The 21,140-nt window shown below is 38.2% G+C and overlaps 1 protein-coding gene across 11 annotated transcripts in view; it reads right to left on the bottom strand.

The window, feature by feature from the left end:
• The window catches only part of PEX5L (peroxisomal biogenesis factor 5 like), a 227,097-nt gene that overhangs the window by 52,967 nt on the left and 152,990 nt on the right, over window positions 1–21,140 (bottom strand). For all 11 annotated transcript variants that reach the window (XM_027061376.2, XM_053221185.1, XM_027061370.2 and 8 more), the window contains one exon: window positions 15,070–15,165. In XM_027061376.2, coding sequence (XP_026917177.1) covers window positions 15,070–15,165 — 96 coding nt within the window. The remainder of the gene's footprint in view (window positions 1–15,069; window positions 15,166–21,140) is intronic.

The following is a 21,140-nucleotide window of genomic DNA, read 5'->3' as shown; positions in this document are numbered from 1 at the left end:
AGACAAAACAAATGAACATAAGGGAAGGGAAATGAAAATAATATGAAAACAGGGAAGGGGACAAAAAATAAGAGCCTCTTAAATATGGAGAACAAACAGAGGGTTACTGGAGGGGTTTTGGAGGGGAATGGGCTAAATGGGTAAGGGACACTAAGGAATCTACTCCTGAAATCATTGCTGCACTATATGCTAACTAATTTGGATGTAAACTAAACTAAACTAAACTAAAATAAAAAGCATACAGTGTGGTTAAAGTCATATCATAAAGTTTCCTTAGCAGTCAGCATTGTTAAATGGGTTTATGTAAAATGCTCCTGTTCTTTTGAAGATATTTCAAAGATCCTTTAAAAATTGTAAAGAAGTCCAATGAATTGGAAAAATTTTACTGGATTGCAATGCTGCTCTATCTCATGTTTAACAATGAGGCAATACTACACATGCACCGTCAACTTTTTAGAGTCGCTGCATCTTAGCCTGCTGCTAAAACACAGATGTGACACAGCTGTGAGGTGGATCCAAGCCCTTCCATGCGGTTCAGATTTCACCAGGACTCTGCAACCAGAGTTCTGTAACCAGGACAGGGAACTATTTCTAGTTTCATTCGCAAATGAATGGGCATGGCAAGATGTAAGAAAGGTTCACATTGAATGGTCATAAATATATAAAGAACAAAGTTAGCTTTGGAGCTAGTGTTAAGAGCTGAAACAGGAACCTATTTTTAAAAAATTTAAAAAAAGGGCTCATGTTCATGTCATTCATCCTTCTTGAATTCTGGTGCAAATGTAAAGAACATCAACCTGTATTTTTTCAGTGTGGGATAAAATTATTTTGTAAATGGCACAGTATTTTTAGCCATTTTAGTTGAACCTTGAGCATTTGCCCAGATTGTGTCTTGTGACGTGTCCCTTGTAACTAGTTTTGTTGAAATGTGTTAACTTCAGTAAGTATACTAATAAAGCAGAGAAAAGCACTGAAGAGTGATAGAGAAAATCTGGGAAGAAGGCCAGGCAATAAGAAACATTAAAGGAATATTCAACCAATAATAAAACATATTAAAATAAAATGTAAAAATATGGTAAGATATATAGTTCAGTGGCCAATTAAGACAATGAAGAAGGCCAGATAGAAATGGGAAGAAACTGAAAAAACAGATATAAATACAGTAGGTAAGGAGGAAGATGATTGCTCATCTCTTAAAAAATGCCTCAATCCTAGTGATATATTCTCTTTGAAATTATTATTCTCAGGTCAAATAAAACATTAAAGGATTAAAAATACACTGTCCCTAAGAACTTCACAGCAACACAGATCTAGAAATGGCTTTGGAAGAAACTGGAAAATATAGCCTGGGACTATAGCAGTATGTAAACTTGCTTTTCCCTCTATTAGAACCTTGACAAAGAGCTTGTTAGATAAATATCTGGTAATGAGAGAACTTTGTTAGCAGTGAAAATGATCCAAGCTGGTGATGTCAATTCATGCAAGGAATTCAACAATAAATCCAACACCCTAACTAGATGTTCTTTTTTCCCATCATGGCTTAAATTGCTGCAGCAGGAATTTAGAGTAGACACAAGGAAAATATATTCTGACTGACACTATTGCAAAACATCAAAATGGGTCACTTAGGAAAGTTTTGGAATATTCTTTCTTTCTTGGCAACTGCTAAAATTGAACTAAATTAACTAATTGCTAAAATTGTTAAAATAGAACTGATGCTCAGGGATAGCCCTAGGCAAAAGTGGACAACCAGAGACTCTAAGACCATCTCAACAAAAGAAAGGCTTAGAAATCTTGGAATCCAGAGATTCCCAAGCTTGTTTGCACATTGAGTCACCTGGGAATCTTTTCAAAAAGCCCAGATCATAGCTAGGACCAAGGAAATCACAATCTCTGGGGTGGGACACAGGAATCAGGATTTTTGAAAGCTGCCCAGTTATAACATGGTCTCATGTTACAAAAGTAACAACTGAGGCCCAGAGGGAAAGAGACTTTTCCCAGCCTGCCAGGGCAGCTAGGGAAGAGGAGAATTATAACCAAAGTATAACCAACAAACCAAAGTTTGTTGGCCCTGATCTGATACAAAAACAAGCAACCTTTTTGTATGTTTATGAAATCAATACATTATCATTATAGATAACTTGAAAAAACATTGAAATTGCCAATGGAAGTCAATAATCTCTCAATTTTACCATCTAGAGATAAATTATTAATCATTGTTGATATCTTTGCATTTCCTTCTGCTATTTTCTCAAGGTCCATATATACTTTTAAACTTTTGTAAAAGTTAGGATTATGTTTCTGAGAATAACAGTAGACTTTCTGGAAAGTCCGGAACTAGAGGTACAGGTTGTTTGGGGATACTGAGCCATATCCCTGCTATTTTTCTCCCCCTCCCTCAGGGGACACATAGCATGAGGCCCCATCTTTCCTGACACTTGCATCTAGCCTGAGGACCAAACGGATTCAGGACAGACCATGTAAGCTCTTCCTGAGTAATGATGCAAAGCCCAAATGTAAGAAGACTGCCTTGTGTAGGTAGTGTCATCACCAGCTGCACACCTAGGTTAGGGACTCTGGGGCTAGAGGAAGCTAGATTGAGAAACTGTGTCTGCTTTTGCTCATGTGGCCATTTTAGTTCCATTATGCGTGGGGTCCTTGCCTGAATAAATCAGGACCTCTACCTAAATTTACAGTGGTGTTTGTGTATTTGTGTGTGTGTGTGTGTGTGTGTGTGTGCATAAACACACATTGAGTGTGTTCTCAAACATCCCAGACAACCTGAAGGATGCAAAATTATTATTTTGAATAAGGTACATTCTTATTATTGATCAAAATAATCACTGTGATTTGGTGGATCCATAACATCAAACTTATCTAATAAAAAATATAATTCTAATTTTGAAGGCCATACTGTATTATTGCCACCTGGCCAGTTAAAACTAAAACCTAATTTATGATGTGATTTTTTAAATCTGATGCTCACAATCCAATATCTATTTACTATAAGTAGAGAATAAATGCTTTAGTACCCTAAAACAGCTCATTTTGAAAAGGAAGACAATTTGCTGAAGACAAATGAATCTTAAATGATTTAGAAAAGGAAGTGGTTGTGAGAAGTAAGATGATTCATTTTCAGAAATACTAAATAAAAGTTGTGCTATTTAGTTAAAATAGGTTTGCAACCTATTGGAAATATGTATGAACACAACCACCCTCCCAAAATGGAGTCCCAAACCCTTAGACACTTTACTTCCTGGTTCTTCTTCCCCTCTCCATTCCGTTAGCTTTGCAATGAGCATGCACTAAAGAATAGAAGTCTCTGTGTCACCTCAAGGAATGCACTTTTTGCCTTACATGGGCATAGGCGACTTCTGGGTAAGGCTTTAACCTCTGTAGTACTCAGCCAATGAAGAATCAGGGTAGAGACTTGCATGCTAGGAGATAAATTGCCTGGTGTAACTGTCCGGTGTGTGCTTGTCCATCAGACACCCACTCTTGCAATGCAAGAATGTTGATTAAAGCCTCACTTCTTTGTGCTCTGAGTCTCTGTGTCCCCGCTTTGGGTGAATGGGTTTATTTCTCACGGTGGTTAACTTCAAATGTAATTTTCTCAAGCCCCCTTTACTTTGGGGGCTGCATAAATGATTTCAGTAAACATCCTGTTCCTATCACAGAAACACACCTGAGGTTAACCGGGGGAAACACATTCGGATTGGTTTTACTTATTCTATGAAAATGAAATCTTTTTTCACATTTAGGTTTAATGATAGAGTGATCTACTTATTTCCCTTCTGTCATCAGATCAGGTAGTCAGTCTATATTGTATTATGTTTGCATTTCAGAAACACTTCAGAAACATGGAGAGCTCATCCACTCATCCCTCTACTATGATTACCCAAGTTTTCTGATGTAGTACATAACTGGTGTTTAATAATCATGACATTCTGATCTGAGGGACTGACTTAAGGTTATTTACTTATCCATTTTTACTCTTTGGATGCAAAGTAACTAAGAAGTCCCTGTAAGTCTTTTATTCTCAGATTTCATCATGCAATTCAGCATTTCACAGGAAATCTAATTCATCTGAATAAATTGGATGTGTGGTATTGATAATTTCCAGTTATGTTTTAATACCTTTCTGCCTTTTACTTACTCTCTGTCCTTGCCTCTCGCCTTTCTATTAAAAAAGATGGCTGCCCTTGGCAGGGACTGATGTGTATTTCAAAGAATAACAAATAGTTTTAATATAAATTAAAATAAACATATTAATAAAAGAAATCTGATGCAAGAAAAAAATACACCTCCAAACTAAATTTCAAGTTCAAATAATTTTTAATATTATTTACTATCTGAATTCTGAATTTCCTCCTTCTATCAATACCTCCCAGGCCAGGAAAAAAACTAGCTCCGAGGGAATGTGTAAACATGGGCCCTAGTTCTGCTTGCCAGTAATCAGCAGTGTGTGCTTGGACAAGTCCCTTAGCATCCCTGAATTTCAACCCTTTCTCTGCAGTGATGGAGTGGGCCCTATAAATCCTTGGTATGAGGTACCAACTCTAACATGGCCTGTGACATCTCTTGTAGGACAGTAACCTCTTCCAGAGAAGACTGGGGACCTCTGGGACCATCATTAAGATCTATGAGGCTTAAGTTTATGTGTCAACTTGACTGGGCCATGGGGTGTCAAGGTTAAACATTATTTCTGGGTGTGTCTGTGAGGGCAGTTCTAGATGGCATTAGCATTTGAATTTTCAGACTAAGGCAGATGGCCATCTTTTATGTGGGTGGGCATCATCTAATCTGTTGTGGGTCTGAACAGAACAAAAAGGCAGAGGAAGGGAGAATTCCTCCTCCCTGCTTATCTGAATGAGCTGGAACATTGGTCTTCTGTCCTCAGACCAGGACTTATACCATCAGCTCTTCTGGTCCCTAGGTCTTTGGATTTAGACTGGAGCTACACTACCAGATTTCCTGGGTCTCCAGCTTGCAGACAGTGGATTCTGGGACTTCTCAGCCTCCATAACTGTGTGAGCCAAGTCTTTCTAATACATCACTCTCCCTCTTCTTCTGTCTTTATGTAGCCTACTGATTCTGCTTCTTTGGAGAATCCTAATATAAGATCTAAGAAACCGATGATTGATCACTTGGGAAGAAGAGATAGAACTCGTTACCTTCATGGAAAAGGACTGCTTTCTTAATCAATAGGAAATATGTATTTACCGAACATCACTTATGTATCCAGCATTATATGATATATCATATACCTTAGTCAAATGAATAAAGGAAATTCAAGATGACACTTTGCCCACAGAGAGGTTACTGATTCTCCACTGAACTCTCTATGGTTGTGTGTTTGATGCTCTACTTATTAAACCAATGTGCAGCTTAAGTGTCATCAGAAAAGAGAGGTCTCTCATCATTTAGTGTTTTGATTTTATTTTATAAAAAGCCTTTCAAAGCCAAAATGGGCAGATAGCTCTACTGAATTAAATATAGAACTGAAGACTAGAACTATTTTATTCCTGACTTCCATTATTTGACAAAAATAAGACATTTAACCTATAGATCTTACTTTTATTCCTTTTCAATAAATTGGGAATAATAATATTCAACATTAAAGGAAGTTTTATAGAATACTAATGATTGGTTTATATGGGGCAGCATTGTTATTCGAGAGATGGAGTTTGGAATATTCTAGAGAAATAGAATTACATTATTCTTCCTATAGACACAAACTTCCTAGAGAGTTATTTAATAACTGCTCCTCAAAGTAAAAGAAATCCAGAGGAGAGAGAGAGAGAGAGAGAGAGGGAGGGTGGGAGACAGGCAGAGGGAGAGAAAAAAGATAAAGAGAAGAGGGAGAGGCATTCTAATTTTCCTACAAATATCAGAACTGGAAGGTACCTGTGGCAGAGACTGCTAGCTGTCAGTCAAAATATCCTCTCCTTTCTTCTGTGGTGATAGCACTGTGGTCATTTCCTAACCTCTCTTATAGTTTGGGGAATGGGTGGTGGTGGTGATGTGATGTGTTTGACTAAGCTCCAGTTAGTAGAGTGTGAGTAGATGACATCTGGGCTGGAGCTTTTAGGAAGGTGGGCCTGCCTCCTCCAACGTCTCTTTCCCCTGGTTGGGGGTGGAGCAAGAAAGCACTTGTGACTTGGCTTTGACCGTGCAAGTGAGGATAACACCCTAAGGAACCAGGGTGAATTTTGGCATGGAGCAGATCTGCCTGCTAGTCTGGCACTTTTATTTTTAACAGAAGAAATAAACTATTTTGTTTGAGCAATTGCATTTTGAGGAATATTGTATGGCTGCTAGTGTTACCCTAACTAATACTGGGTCTCACAATCATCAATCCCAGTGTTTCTGAAACTTGAGTCATTTGATCCTAACTACAATTTATCATTTCCATATTCTATCTTATTTACTTAATGTATGTTGTAATTGATACAGTTCTTTTATTTAAATAGGTGAAGTCTACTCTATCCTTGTCTAAATTATGTCCACAAAGTCATCAGTTTGAAGTTCTAGTTATATTTTTCTAATATATGTTAAAATAAATGCATAATTATTAAAATGCTCATCCATTTTCCACCTAATCTTATAGACCAACTACATAAAACACAATCTAATTCAAACCTCTCATTTTACTGATGAGAAAGCTGAGGCCCAAATGGTAAGATACTGGCATGGGTAGAACCAGGATCCACGTCTAATTTGAGACTTTTCCTATGTACATTACATGCTATCTCACCTTTTCCAGGTGAGTTTAACATGTGATTCCTGTGTACAGAATCTCCCAACAAATGGTTTAAATTACTTTCAACTACAGTCTGACCGATCTTTAGAAAATCTCTTTGTAGAGGAAGGGATAAAAATTATTGTCCAGGTTTAGTCAACGCACAGGGCACAGAACAGTCTGTAACCGCTCAAGGCTGGCTCAGATGGAGTGTGTATCTTTTCATGTTCACCTTCTTTTGCACCAATTCACTTAGTAAATGTCTGTTGATGAGATCATGTCCAGAATGTAGATCCTATATTTCTCTGATTTGGAGTTAAGCTCTTTTTTGGTCTGGAGCTTATACCCAAGCTACTTTTTGGTCTGAAGCTAGTATACAAATATGATGGTCTAGAAGACCAATCCATGGATAACTGAGGTTTTGTTAGAATGGGTCAAGTTAAAGATTTTATTACTTTAGCATTTACACAGTGGATATCAAGGGACAGTAGAAGAATATGATAACCATCCATAGCACTGACTTTAAAAAAATACAGGCAAACTCTAAATAACCCTCTTCCTTTAAATAGATCATCTGCCCATAAATTTATTTAAGACCATCTTACACCTCTTTATACTTTCATCCATATCACCTATGAGGGTTTATCACAAGTTATTCTGCAATAATTCTTCTCTATGCTTCATATTATTTTGGAAATTTGTTTGTGTAAAATGAAAGGAAAATGACTCAATATGAGAAAAAAGGAACTTTTGCCAGCTTCCCAATGCACAGTATCCCAAGTTTGCAGAATACATCTAATTTTTATGGAATCTATCTACAAGTTGACATGGGAAGCATGTTCACTAACATGACATTATAAGCTTTGGGATATCTGTATCCTGGTAGTTAATCTCAATATTCCTTCAATATTGCCCAAAGAATGTTTTCAGATATTTTCAAAAGATTTTCTCCTTTTTGGATATTGAATCTAAGTCAGAATGATTTAAGTAATGTTTAATCCATTAATCTCTTCTACATTCTTCAAAGAGGTGACACTGTCATAGAAAGCAAAAGGAAATATGAGGGGGTGATAAAGGCAGATAATTGTCATGGTAGGAGTACACCCAAGTCAGTAGTGTTTTACATAATCTTATATTAATCAAAACAGTTAGAGGATGGTCTCCAATTTCCTTCAATCTTTTACTATTTCTGAGGTTCCTATCAGATCCATGGTAGATATGCACAGAATAACTTCAGGTGAAAACAAAATTTCTATATGGAAAGAACTTTTTAGCTTATGTCACTAGAACTGGATTTAACTGTTGGGTTGTTTTGAATATGGAGAGATAAAGAAGGTCACCCATATTTCTAGAAAAAGGAATTCTTTTACTATCCATGTTCATTAGTGGTAACACTAATTACCAATTTGCCTGTGATTTCTCATAAAGCTCTGCTAGAAGGAAAGTTAGCCTGATGCCTGAAGAGAAGTTATCTTGAGGGCCATGTCCTTTGTGATAGGACATAGAAATGGAAAAAATGAGACTTGTCATGAAGAGATGTGTAGACACTGTGAAGAAGAAAAGGCAAGACCCTGACCAGATCCATGGTGAAGGGATGAATATGTCCCTAAGGAATGTGGACTGTCACTAAAAGGTCTTTGTTCATACTCCCTTGGGGATCAGAGAAGATAAATTGAGAACCAGAATAAATGGGAGAGGGTGGTTTGAAAGACTACATTCTAGGGTGAATGAATACCTTCTTTCTATTCTACAAGGGTAATCTTTCCATTTTTGAAGTACTGAAATGGATTGGGAATGGAGATGAGGAAGAGTATGAAATAGAATGGGGCTTGGAAGAGTAGAACAACACAATAATTATTTGCTTAGTAAATTAACCCAACATGTAGCAACTTAAACAAACATTTACTATGTCATATGGCTTCTGAGGGAGCCAGGACTTTGGGAGTAGCTTAGCTGGGTGATTCTTACTTGGGGTCTCTCCTGAGGTTGGAATTAGGCTGTAGGCTGGGACTGCAGTCATCTAAAAGCTTAATGGGGTTTGGGGAGATCCACTTCAAAGATGGCTCATACACGTGGCTGTTGAAAGGAGGCATCAGGTCCTCCCTGACTGTTGGTAGAATGCTTTGCTTCTCAACTGCCAAGGGTTCTCATGACATGGCAGCTGGATTTCCTCCAGAGCAAGTGAGCAGAGAGAGAAAGAGAGAGAGAGCGAGCGAGAAGGAGGCTACAGTAGCTTGTATGACCTAATCTTCAAAGTCACACACCATGGCTTTGACTTTATTCTATTTATGAAAAGTGAATCACTAAGCCCAGCCCACACTCAAGAGAAGGAGAACTAAGCTCCATGTTTTGAAGGGAATGTCAAAGAATTTGTGGACATTTTAAACTACCACATGCAATATCACAAGTGAGGCTCAACAGGAGAATTGGGCCTGAGGAGAAATCAGATTTCTAGAATTTAAAGGTTTTAGTAGACTCAATTAATTAGCCAAGAGGATTTAAAATTACACTTCCTGTTCTTTTTCTTGCTTCTGACCACTATATTCCTTTTGTCTGTGCATCTTCATTTTTCCTTATTCACACATGTCATTATTCTTTTTCAAAATTTGTTCACAAGGATCCCTCCCTCTGGGTAAAATTAGAGCTGTGAAAACATTGATCAAAACGTGTACAATAAGCATTATGATAGTATTGGGACCAAGTGAAATGTGACTTTGATTCCAGGGATACAAAGTTCATCTTCTGTTAGTAGGTTTGTGACATTTCTTAAGCACCCACTAATGAAGAGATGCTTGGATGAAATACATGCATTTGAGGAATCAATTGCTAATTTGTTCCTTTATGCACCCAGCAAAAATTTGTAGGGCCTTGCTCTGCACCAGACTCTCTGAAAGGTGCTGAGGGCATAAAGAAGGATGCAACATGGTCCTGCCTGGAAGAAGTCAAAGCCTAGTGTGGAGGTGGCCATGTAAACCCATAGTAGCAACATCATGTGATAAGCTATACTTGAGTGATCCCCTGAGCTGTGTGCATATATCTGTGATTCTTCCAGCTCTTTAAGGGCAGAGGCTGTCTTATTCAATTTTGTATTCTTAGCACCCAGCATAGTGCCTGGCCTATAGAAGGAGCTTAATTTGTTACTAAGAACGAATTTGTTACTAAATTCAATTAATTTGAAGGCTGGGGCACCTAGAGAGACTAACCAGCGAAATACAATACTACCAGATGCTGGCTCTTTCCTTCCCTGCTAAATAGGGATAAAGGATATACTTTTCATGTGTGGTTGCAAGTGTGCTGACTGCCCACGTGACTTTTCTCTCCTCCACAGATGCAACACAGTTCCCGCTAGGGATCTCCATTCCTGGGAGGCAGCTTCAGGCCTCATTGAGCTCCCAGGGCTCCTTCCCTGCTTCTCACTTCTGAGACTCCTTGTGCATCCTTCCTAGAGACCCATTGTAGCTGACAGTGCGTAAGCTAGATGCTGGCTAGAAAGAAAATCCAAGAGGAAAGTAAGTTACTTTCCCTTCTTGTTCAGGGAAGATTTTTCTTTTAAAGTCTAGAATATGAATATTTGGTTCTATGTCCTAAAATTACAACACTTTTGAACAGAGATGAAGTTTTGGTGATTTTTCAATAAAATGGAAGATACAGAGGCAAAAGCATCCTCCCCCTCCAACCATACAAAGCCTTACTTGATTTAACAGTTCAGCTTGAGCCTAAGCAATGTCAGACTTTGCACATAAACAGATTCCCAGCTCATTTAAGATACGCAATAAATGTGCATGTGGCATTAGATGTCTTTTCTCTAGTAGAAGAGACTATTTTTGAGCATTTTAGCTCAAACATTATTTGATTTGTACATTGTCATGTATTATGCTGTGGAAGTAAAAACCAGTTCGTACCATGTAAAATATAAAACATGCCTAATATTACTCATGGCAAGGACTGGTCAGTGCTACCTGCATTGTTATAAATGTGTCTCACTGACTGATGTTGAGATGAGGACAACCACACAAGACACTTCAGCATAGCCTTGGCCGAAATCTATATGCCATAGACAGAATTGTTTGTCTCCAATCAGCAATGAAAATGTAAATGCTAAATTATATTAGGAGGTGATATGGTACTTTACATGCAACAACAGAGAGAAGGAAGTGCTGACCACATTAGGTGATTAACAATCAGCCAGCCATCCATTAATTCAACAAGTATTTACTGAATACCTACTAGGTACCAGATATTGTTCTAGACATCAGGGTAGAGTGGTAAATAAGAGACAAGTTCCCCTTTCTCACGGAGGTTACATTTTAAAGTAAAAAGACAGACAACAAACTGACAGAAACAAACAAGAAAAGACCCAGTGATAAATATAAGGATGAAAAACAAAACTCTAGGCTCTGTGATAGCAACTGGGTGGTCAGGTTCAGCTTTTCTGAGGCATTAGCACTCAAGCTAAAATCTGGGTGACAAGAAGAAAACTGCCACATGAAGATCTGGGGGGAGCGGGTCCCCACAGAAGACAGAGCAGGGCAATGAGGTTGTCGTGTGAGAGGAACAGAGGGAAGCCCCTGAGGCTCATCAGGGGACCGAGGAGCAGAAGGAGCTGGAAAGGGCACCAGTATCAGGTCAAGAGCTAGGATGGCGACAGAAAAATAGGGTTTAAAGATGGAATAAAACATGAAATAGAAGGAATATTGGAAACAGATGATATAAAAATATAAGATAGAGACTTTGGAAAAATTCAGCTTCCTCCAGGCATGATTTTCCTATGTCTTACTAGTGTGAGAACCGTCTCTAATAAAGCCAATCCACAGCACCTTTCTTTATTTGTTTTGCAATGAAGAACGAGGCACTTTTCGTTCTTTTAAGAATCTCATGCCCCACTACAGTGTCTACAACTTACCAGTTTTCCCTTGATTACCAACATAATACATGTTTATGATGGAACTTTGGAAAATACAGATAAGCTAATGGAAGAAGTAAGATCACTCCAAACCCAGCCTGCCAATATAACTGCTGTTAACAGGTTCTCTTTATGCTTATAAATTGCAGTAATTCAGAATATGGGCCCTGGAGTCTGGGTGAAAACCATGCTTAGAAACTTGATAAATGAGTGTTACTCATTTTTCAGTTGATCGTAATTGCTTATAAAATGCTATAGAAATGTCTGAAATCTCTTTAAACCTCAGTTTTCTCATCTGCAAAATGGGAATAGTAATGTTACCTTCTTCATAAGACTACTATGAGGATTAATGAGATCATCCATATAATTCTCCTGACTGGCACACCGTATGCACTTTAACATGTTAGGCATTATGCCATTTTCATTTTACAAAGTTGGGATCATATTGTAAAACTGTCAGTAAAATACATTATTATTCCAATCATCACTGGACATTTTTACATGATCTTAAATATTTTCCATAATGTAGTTTTTAATGGTTACACAGCATTTTACTATAGAGATATAATTTAGCTAATTCTCTATTCTGGGACACTTAAGCTGATTCCAAATTTTCACTATTTAAAAAATTATTGTAAAATTTCACGCTTATTTCTCTAGGATAAATTCTGAGTGGCTGGATCAAAGGCTGGGTCATGTATACTTTGATGCCTTTCATCATATCCTCTCCATGAACTAGATTATACCCTTGGATAAGAATAATGTTAGGAAGTAAATAGTCCACATACATGTGAAGTTTTGTAGGTCTGATTTACCATCAGCTTAGTGAAATACTCCCCTCTATCCCCTGCCTTTTTTCTCCACACCTGTTCATACCTTCTGGTCAGCAACATCTTCCCTCATTCCCTAAGAAAGCTTCTCAGTTCCAGGCTTCCAGATGAGCCAATCTGCTTACAATTTTCTGATTTGCTGGGGATTCTTTACTTACAAATTCATTTCCCTTGAAGCCATAAACTCATAGGATTTTAGTATATTAGAAATCCAAGCCCCTCATCTCACAGATGAGGAAACTAAAGTTGACGGAGCAAGTGATTTGTCCAAGTTGGTCCTCTGGTCCATGCTGTTAGACAGCTAGGCTGGGTTGGCTCATTTCTTTATCTCTAATACCTAGTTCAGAAGTTAGCACATGCAGACAGTCAGTGTTTGGTGAATGAATAACTACTTGAAGTGACTTATAGCCCCCAAGGATTCTAAACTGGAAAGGACCATAAAAGTGTGGAAACTGAAGCCCATATTGGTTGATGAAATGTATGTTGTCATTTAGCTATTAGTGATAAGTTGGAATAACACATCAGTTTCTCAATTCCCAGGAGAGACAAGGAGAAGCCAAGAGAAGGCTTTGTGGGGTCAGGCGGACATCATGTAGAGAAGGGATTAAACTAATTCTGCCTTGTTCCAGAGAGCAAAGCCAAGACAAAAGAGAAATGGAAGTTGCTGGTAGGCCAATTTCAGCATAATACATGGAAGAGCTTTTTAATGGTTAGTACTGTCCAAAAGAGAAACAGATTTTCTAGAAAAGAAGTTGCCCCTAATTTGAAGTATTCAAATAGAAACAGGGTATGTTTGAATAAATAATTTGTTAAGTGTGTTTGAAAAGAAACGAATTTTGTTCTATGTGCCTGGTTGGGATAGATAACTACTAAGGCCTCCCCAAAACTAAGGTGAAATGATTTTATGAACATATGTACACATACACACTGATGGATAAATGAATAATTTTTTCCTTATTGATATGTTATTTTGTAATTAGGTCTTTTGAGTTGAACCCATTGTGTTTCTCATTGTAAATGGGACCAGATAAATTCTAATGTCTTTACTGACCCAAGATTCTATGGTTCTAAATCATCTTTTTGGTGATAATTCAGTGTGCTACACATAGTAGGAATTCAAAAGATGAATTTAAATTAGCTCTTAAGTCTGGAAAAATCTACATTTAAGATAAATTGAGTTACAGGCTCCATGAGTTGAACAATTTGATTGCACTCAGCTGGTCTAAGTCAAATATATCAATTGATCACATTCAAGAACACTAATGCATTAACTTTTTTTAAACTAAAAAGGGATAAAATTAAAAGAAGAAATTTGGTGAATTGTATTGTGATGAGATAAAGTTGTTCTTATTGGATTGATGAATGATGATATTAAATTATGGCTAGAATTATTTCCTAGACTATAAAACCTTTCAATATGAAACTGCAAATATGATTTAATTGCACTTCAAGTATGGAGTTACTGAAAGACTGCTCATAGTATAATAATTTCATCCAAATCCTAGTGGTAAGATAGCCACATAAATGAACCATATCACAGGAATACTTTAAACTTTCAAGATTTCAAATCATTGATGGAAATAGAGATCCTAAAATATTCATACTTGGGTTTGGTGAAAAGCTCTACTCTTACATAGCAATCTAGCAAAGCTTTGATTAGTATCATAGATGGTGTTTGTAATGTACTCTTTGTGATTCCAACCAGGGAGGAAATTGATAAAAAGACAGCAAAGGTTGCTTCTTTGGGGGCTTCTCTTCCTTCTTTCCCCTTTTCTTCCTCTTTCTGTTTATGCTTTTCTTATTAGGAGGCTAAAAAAAAGGGGGGTGCCTGGGTGGTTCAGTTGGTTAAGCATCCAACTTCAGCTCAGGTCATGCTGTCACGTTCTGAGTCTAAGCCCCGCGTCAGGCTCTGTGCTGACAGCTCAGAGCCTAGACCCTGCTTCAGATTCTGTGTCTTCCTCTCTCTCTGCCCCTCCTCTGCTTGCTCTCTGCCTCAAAAATAAATAAACATTAGAACTATTTTAAAAAAGAAATAAATATTCAAATGAAGCATTTCATTTGATTTATCAACATTGCCATTGTTTTGGACAATCTTAATAGTAAAAATTTATGACTCGAGTCAAGATGGGATATCCACTGGCTAGAATATCTCATAGAATACCTAAGCCTTGCTTTTTGCCTCACTCGGTTAGAAAAATGTATATTTCAGGAGGAACATGAATTTCTCTGCCTTTCAGACATTGTGCTGGATGCTGGAGAGACAGAAATATCAAGCATGAAACTTGGCCTCACAGAGGCATAGCAAATTCATTGCATAGGTTCATCATGGAACACAGATGAGGCTCAGAGATCTTTCTGACCCAGGACCTCAGACAGATTGTTAAGCTATCACAGAATTGGCACAGGAATTAGCATTTATTAGTCATCCAAGTCAGAAGTTCTCTGGTAACAGATCTTATTCTAATAATCATTATCATGGTTACTTCGTGTCATTAAAATAAGACTCATTTCATATGTATCCTGCTGAAGTCTGAGTTTTTGAATTCCACTCCCAGCAACACGAAACAGAAAAAATAATTTAAAAAGAAAGTTACCTCCACTGCTGCTTTTGCCCTTTCAAATTCTTCTTCCAAGGAGTGGTTTCTGGAAAGTAATGCACTTCCCCAGCGCTGTTCTTTGGTCAATCGAGCCTGAAATAAACCAAATGCATGGTGTGATACTACTAGAATTACTGAATACAAAAGTACAAATATTTTTCCTTTTCTCATATTTCCCTACAGTTTAAGAAGCATCTGCAAAGGATGCTATTTTTGGAGTACTTTGCAAGCATGATGTTACCCAAACTGGGATGGTACCAAAATGTGTATGAGCCTGCATGCATGATTCTTCTAAGAGTGGGTCTTAGCCCTGGTCATGTTAAAACCAAAGCCCAGGCCCAGCCTCCCAAAGATCTTACTTTCATTGGTCATGGTTCTAGGCATTGATATCTTAGTAGCCTTCCAATAGGATTCTAATATGCAGCTAAGATGGAGAATCTCCATTAGAAGCCTAGACCTAAAAACTGATATTCAGGCTTCCAGTTAGTTAGGACTAGCTTCGGGTAAAACTAAGCTGTAGAGATGGAAGGTGCTGCTAGACCTTTTTCCTTACATACACAGCAGATCCTCATGGTGAATTCTCTTTCCTTTGCCTTCCCTCTATTGGCACACATCTGCCTCATGACCAATATCCTCAGGACATTGCTCTGTTAAGTGCTAGTCACTTAGATAAGATCATGTTTGTTAATGTCAACAAGTTTGTCAAAATTAACAGACATTGTGAAAGACATCTTCACTTAGCTAAATGCAAATATTCAGAAGACCAGCCTCCAGCCCCACAAAGATCTGCTGGAATTTTTAAAATGTTGCTAATTTAAAAAAAAATTTTTTTTTAACGTTTATTTATTTTTGGGACAGAGAGAGACAGAGCATGAACGGGGGAGGGGCAGAGAGAGAGGGAGACACAGAATCAGAAGCAGGCTCCAGGCTCTGAGCCATCAGCCCAGAGCCCAACGCGGGGCTCGAACTCACGGACCATGAGATCGTGACCTGAGCCGAAGTCGGACGCCCAACCGACTGAGCCACCCAGGCGCCCCTAAATGTTGCTAATTTTTAATTGAACAGAAACTAAATACATTCTTTTTGAAAAAAATTAATGTTTTCAGAATCATGGAAAATAAGAGGTGTACCTCTAGAACTTCTTGTTGGTTGCATATATATTTATGTACCCTAGACAGTAACGTGTTACAAAAATTTTGGCGACATCAAGGGTATGCTATTCTGTAGCTTACTTTTCTTCATTCAACAATATATCTTGGAGAGTGTCCATATTTAGTATTTATAGATCCACTCTATTCTTTCCCAGGGATTTCCTAGTAAAGTATATACTGTGGTTTGTTCAGACCTTTCCCCACGAGAACTCAGGGTGTGATTTTTTTCTCCATGTAATTGCTTATTTTCTTGTCTATCTTTCTGCTACACTGTGTGATCCATGAGGGTAGGATTTTGTCTGCGAACTTTTGTTCTCCCCTGTACCCAGCCTAGGGCCTGACAAGTGATGTATACCCTAAAGCTGCCTACAGACTGCAGGATGAGGGACTGTCCTGATAAAGCAGCTAGACCTTGGGGAACAGGAAGAGGGATGCTTGTGGAATGAAGCTCTCTACACCCTTTTATTGCCTTTTACCCAGGTGTTTGATTACTCTTCTTTAGAGATGCTCAACCTTGGCTTCTATGGGGGTTACTTGAACAGGCCTGGGCCCCACCCTAGACCAGTTAAAGAATTTCTTGGGGTAGGGTCTGGGCACTAAATGTTTAAAAGCTCTTATGGTGATTTTGAAAAGCAGTCATGTATGAAAACCATTGTTCCACAGCAAAACGTTGCCCTTCACTGAGCACTTACCATCTATATAGCTCAGCTGCTTTTCATTTTTTTCTCCATCATTGCTGGTTCTCAAGAGGACCCCTACCCCCTTATTATCACACAGTTGTAATACCAGAGCTCACTACATGCCAGATGCTGCCTCAAGTCCTTTAGATACTATAACTCACTTTGTCTTTTCAATAACCTGTGAAGTAGGTATTATCACCAACTCCATGAAATTGAAGCACAGAAAGTGAATTAACTTGCCCAACATCACACAGCTAGTAAGTGGTAGGGCTGATGCTCTGAGCCATGTTCATAACTACTGCACTATACTGCCTCTCACAGGAGGCTGTGCTCAAGTGGCCATTTTGGAAAGATGCAAAATACAGAAAACTCTCTCAGAGGTTCATGCACGGTTGAGGGAATCAACCAAGAAGTCCTCAAGAATATAGTGGGCTGAAAACAATAATGATGTAATTGTTATGCACAAGTAAATTGTTATGCATAAATAACAGTCTTAGACTGTGTTTCGCACTAATGAACAAGGAAGGTTAATTTATTGGAACCTTAATTCATGTTTTCTCCTCGATACATTCACTGCTGTGTCCCTGGTATCTCCTACAAACAGTAGCTGCTCCATAAGCAGTCAGTAAATACTTGTTGAAGATATGCTGTTGGAGAATATGTGAATGAATTACTTAAAGGTATTTCTCTTCCCTACTCCCAGAACACTATGTGTTCTCAGTCAAGGTTTCTTGGTAAATCCAAGAGGCTAAGGGGAACTTGTAGGAAATTGAGAGGGGACTTATTTTTTGGTTCTGTGCCTGGAGTGGCAGAGGTCTGTGTTAGCAAGGCCCTGTGCCCTGATTCTGGGGAAGGGGAATGACTGCAGGGTGCCTTAGCGGAACACCTAGTAAAGAGCTAGGCCTCTTAGCAACACAGAGGTAAGGCCTCTGGAATAGTGTGTGTGGTCAGAAGAGGGAGGGCGATGAGGACACATCCAAGTCTGCATGGGCATCAGTGCCTCATTCTCAGGTGGGCCAGGCTCAATGACCACCATGAACAAGCACCTTCTCTTGTTCTCTGGGCCTTGTGAAAGCTACTACTTTCTCTCAACCCAGATAATTGAGGCGGGGCTGGGGGCAGAGAGCTCCAAAAACATAAGTGGGATTGACTGTCACAGGTTCCAGAGATTAGGATGTAGACACAGATCTTTTGGGGACAGCTGTTCATCCCGCTACCACCCTTATCTGACACTCTTGGGTCACAATACATTTCGGTCACTTTACAAATATAAAGGTGCAGATGGTTTGCAAATTTTTAAAACTGGTAAGTCGTTAGGATGGTATAGCCTGGTAGCAAAGTTAACACCAAAGATGCTATGATCTTATTGTCTTGTAGAAAGTTAACCAATCTTATATCAAACTTGGAAATCTTTTTCTGGCATTTCTTTCCCAACCATCTCTGTTCCTTTACTTTGGAACTAACTCTTTTGTCTTCCTGCTGGTTCCCTCATTAATGAAATAAATAAATAAATTTTAAAAATGTGGACACATGGTGAGAAATAAGCTGTGTATTTATATAATAATGTCATAAATGACCCATGAATGGAATGAGAAGAAAGAGAAAGCACTAATATTTTTGTCCCAAGGCATCTCCTTTTATTAGAGGCACTTTTTACCAGTGAAATATGATCTGTCTTGCCTGTGAAGCCTGACCTAACAGAACTCCATTACTGTCACTGGCTTCCCTTCATCAATGTTTCACGACCCAAGTGGATTATGAATCACAGGACGCAAAGGGCACCATATATCAGGAAGAAGAGGCAAAATCTCTCTCTCAGGATTCTAGACTTACAGTTCATATTCTCTTTGCCGCTTAAAACAGCAAGTGTAAACAGAATCCTACTGTGCAAATGAAATTTTATTTCAGTAGTACAGTTACTATTTACGTAAGTGCTATTTTCCACCTAGTTAGAAAGGCCTTAAGTCATTACTAAGACAAGTTATTGTCTACCTCACATTTTAAAGCCATTTATTTTGTCCAAGGAAGCTAAGCTAAATGTTACAAAATATAGAAAAACACTGCAAACAAAGGCAGTTTTCAAGCCAAGAGTAATATGCAACTAAAAAGGTTCTGAAACTTTTCAGCCCCCAGACATGCTAGTTTAGGATTGACAGTGAAATACAGATTCTAACACCTAAAGATCAGCCTTTCTTTCAACCAAGACTTTTTTTTTAATCTAATTTCTTTACAGGCAAAAAACTGTCGTCTGGGAAAACAGATAAGCAATGCTGGTAAGCTGCAGATATTGTTTAGTACTTGACTAGAGGAATGGTCAGCAAAACAATGATAGCCATAAATTTGAGTTGTGGCTGTTTTGGTATCACAGTGGCTATATTAGTAGTTCTCAAGCTTGAGTGGGCATCAGAATCATTTGGAAGTCTTGTCCAGACACAGATTGCTGGGCCCCACAACCAGGGTTTCTGCTTCAGTACGTGTAGGTGTGGGAGTGGGGGCCAGAATCTGCATTTCTAACAAGTTCCCAGGTGATGCTGATACTGCTGATGTAGGGCCCCACGATGAGAACTTCTGATCAGATGCTGACATTCCGTGTAGGCAAGTGGAACTCCGGAGTTTACAAATATACTCTGATGTCGGCATTACTTTGCATCATCGCATGATTTTGAAAAATGCTCCACAGTTACAACAACCTCCTGGAAGTGCCTTGGCTTTAAAAATAGTATTTTAATTGGTTTAAGCTAATTGGATTTTAAGGTATTACACTCTCTAAAGAAAAAGGATTTTTTTTTTCTCCCAGCTGCTGTTTGTTCTGAATGATAAGCACTGGGTGAAGGATAAGAAGAATTAAATAACTCTTTAAGAATATTGTTTTATTCTCTTTATTCAAAATTATGATTTGAAAATTACTGTATTTGTAGCTGTGGTTGTCCTAGCATAATAACCGTTGGCTAACCTCTATGTCAGTCTTTTGTAACTCCTTATACAATTGCCTTTACATTACTGCTAGAGATTTCCTAGCAAAACACAGTTTTAAAAATCTCAGTATCTTTTCAAAAGAGATTGATGGGGAATGGGAGCTGCTTAACTGTAGAAAGGAAAAATATCTTATAACAACTAGCAGACTTTGGGTAACAGCATAACACAGTATTTAAAAGCATAATCTTTGGAGTCAGACTGCCTGGGGCCAAATCCTGGTTGGATTTAATAGTAACTGGTGACCTTGGACAAATTACTTAATCTCTATAATCCTCAGTATTCTCACCTGCAAAATGTATATTCACTTACAGAGTCCATACAAGAATTGAGTACAATAACTCATGTAAATGCACACACAAAATGCTCAGTACATAGTAAGTGCTATAAAACTTGGCTTTTGTTATCACATTTCTGGTTAGTGCTTGTCAGGTGTGACTTTAGAAATTCATTTAAAAATTATCTGTATCTAGAGCACTTTAGTGGTTAATAGAGACTAGTTAGATTCTTTTTAATTAATTGATTTATTTTGAGAGAGAGGGAGCATGTGCACACACACACACACACATGTGAGTAGGGGAGGGGCAGAGAGAGATGGAGACAGAGAATCCCAAGTAGGCTCCACAGTATCAGTACAGAGCCCAACATGGGGCTCAAACTCACAAACTGTGCGATCATAACCTGAGTTAAAATTAAGAGTTGGACGCTTAACTGACTGAGCCACACAGGTGCCCTGAGACTAATTGGTTCCTTACACAGAACAGATAAACTCTTGCCTCATTGAGATGGTCACAGTTTTTTTCTTGATCAGTCAACAGATATTTATTGTTGAAGGTACACACAAAAAAGTCGTACCTTATGTGTCAGAGCAAATTTCTAGAGCTTTGTGCAAGGCGGGCACATATGGTTCCCATCTCCGTACCATTATGAAATTCTATGTTGTAGAACATTGAAGCAAATCAGTGCTGATTTTGAAAAGAGAGGGATAGTCTATTATCATGAGTAACTAAAAATTATTTTTGAAACTAGCTTCCAAAATGATAAAAGAATAAAATTTTGCTACGTTATTTTTATTTTGATCTGCTCTTTAGTTAAACAATAATTAGCCACTACTTTCGAATTGTTAAATTTGACAAGAGTTGTTTCTCCTCTGTTAGTATTCTCTTATTTTTCCACTTCAGCAAGTATTTGTTGAGTCCCTACTATGTGCAGATTTCCTACTATGCTGAAAGTGATCTTCCATATTTCTTTCCTTCCTTCTTGC

The sequence above is a fragment of the Acinonyx jubatus genome, chromosome C2 (genome assembly GCF_027475565.1).
Source record: "Acinonyx jubatus isolate Ajub_Pintada_27869175 chromosome C2, VMU_Ajub_asm_v1.0, whole genome shotgun sequence".
In the NCBI taxonomy this organism is placed as follows: domain Eukaryota; kingdom Metazoa; phylum Chordata; class Mammalia; order Carnivora; family Felidae; genus Acinonyx; species Acinonyx jubatus.
The sequence above is the reverse complement of the archived record's forward strand: the minus strand, read 5'-3'. Positions and strand labels throughout refer to the sequence as shown.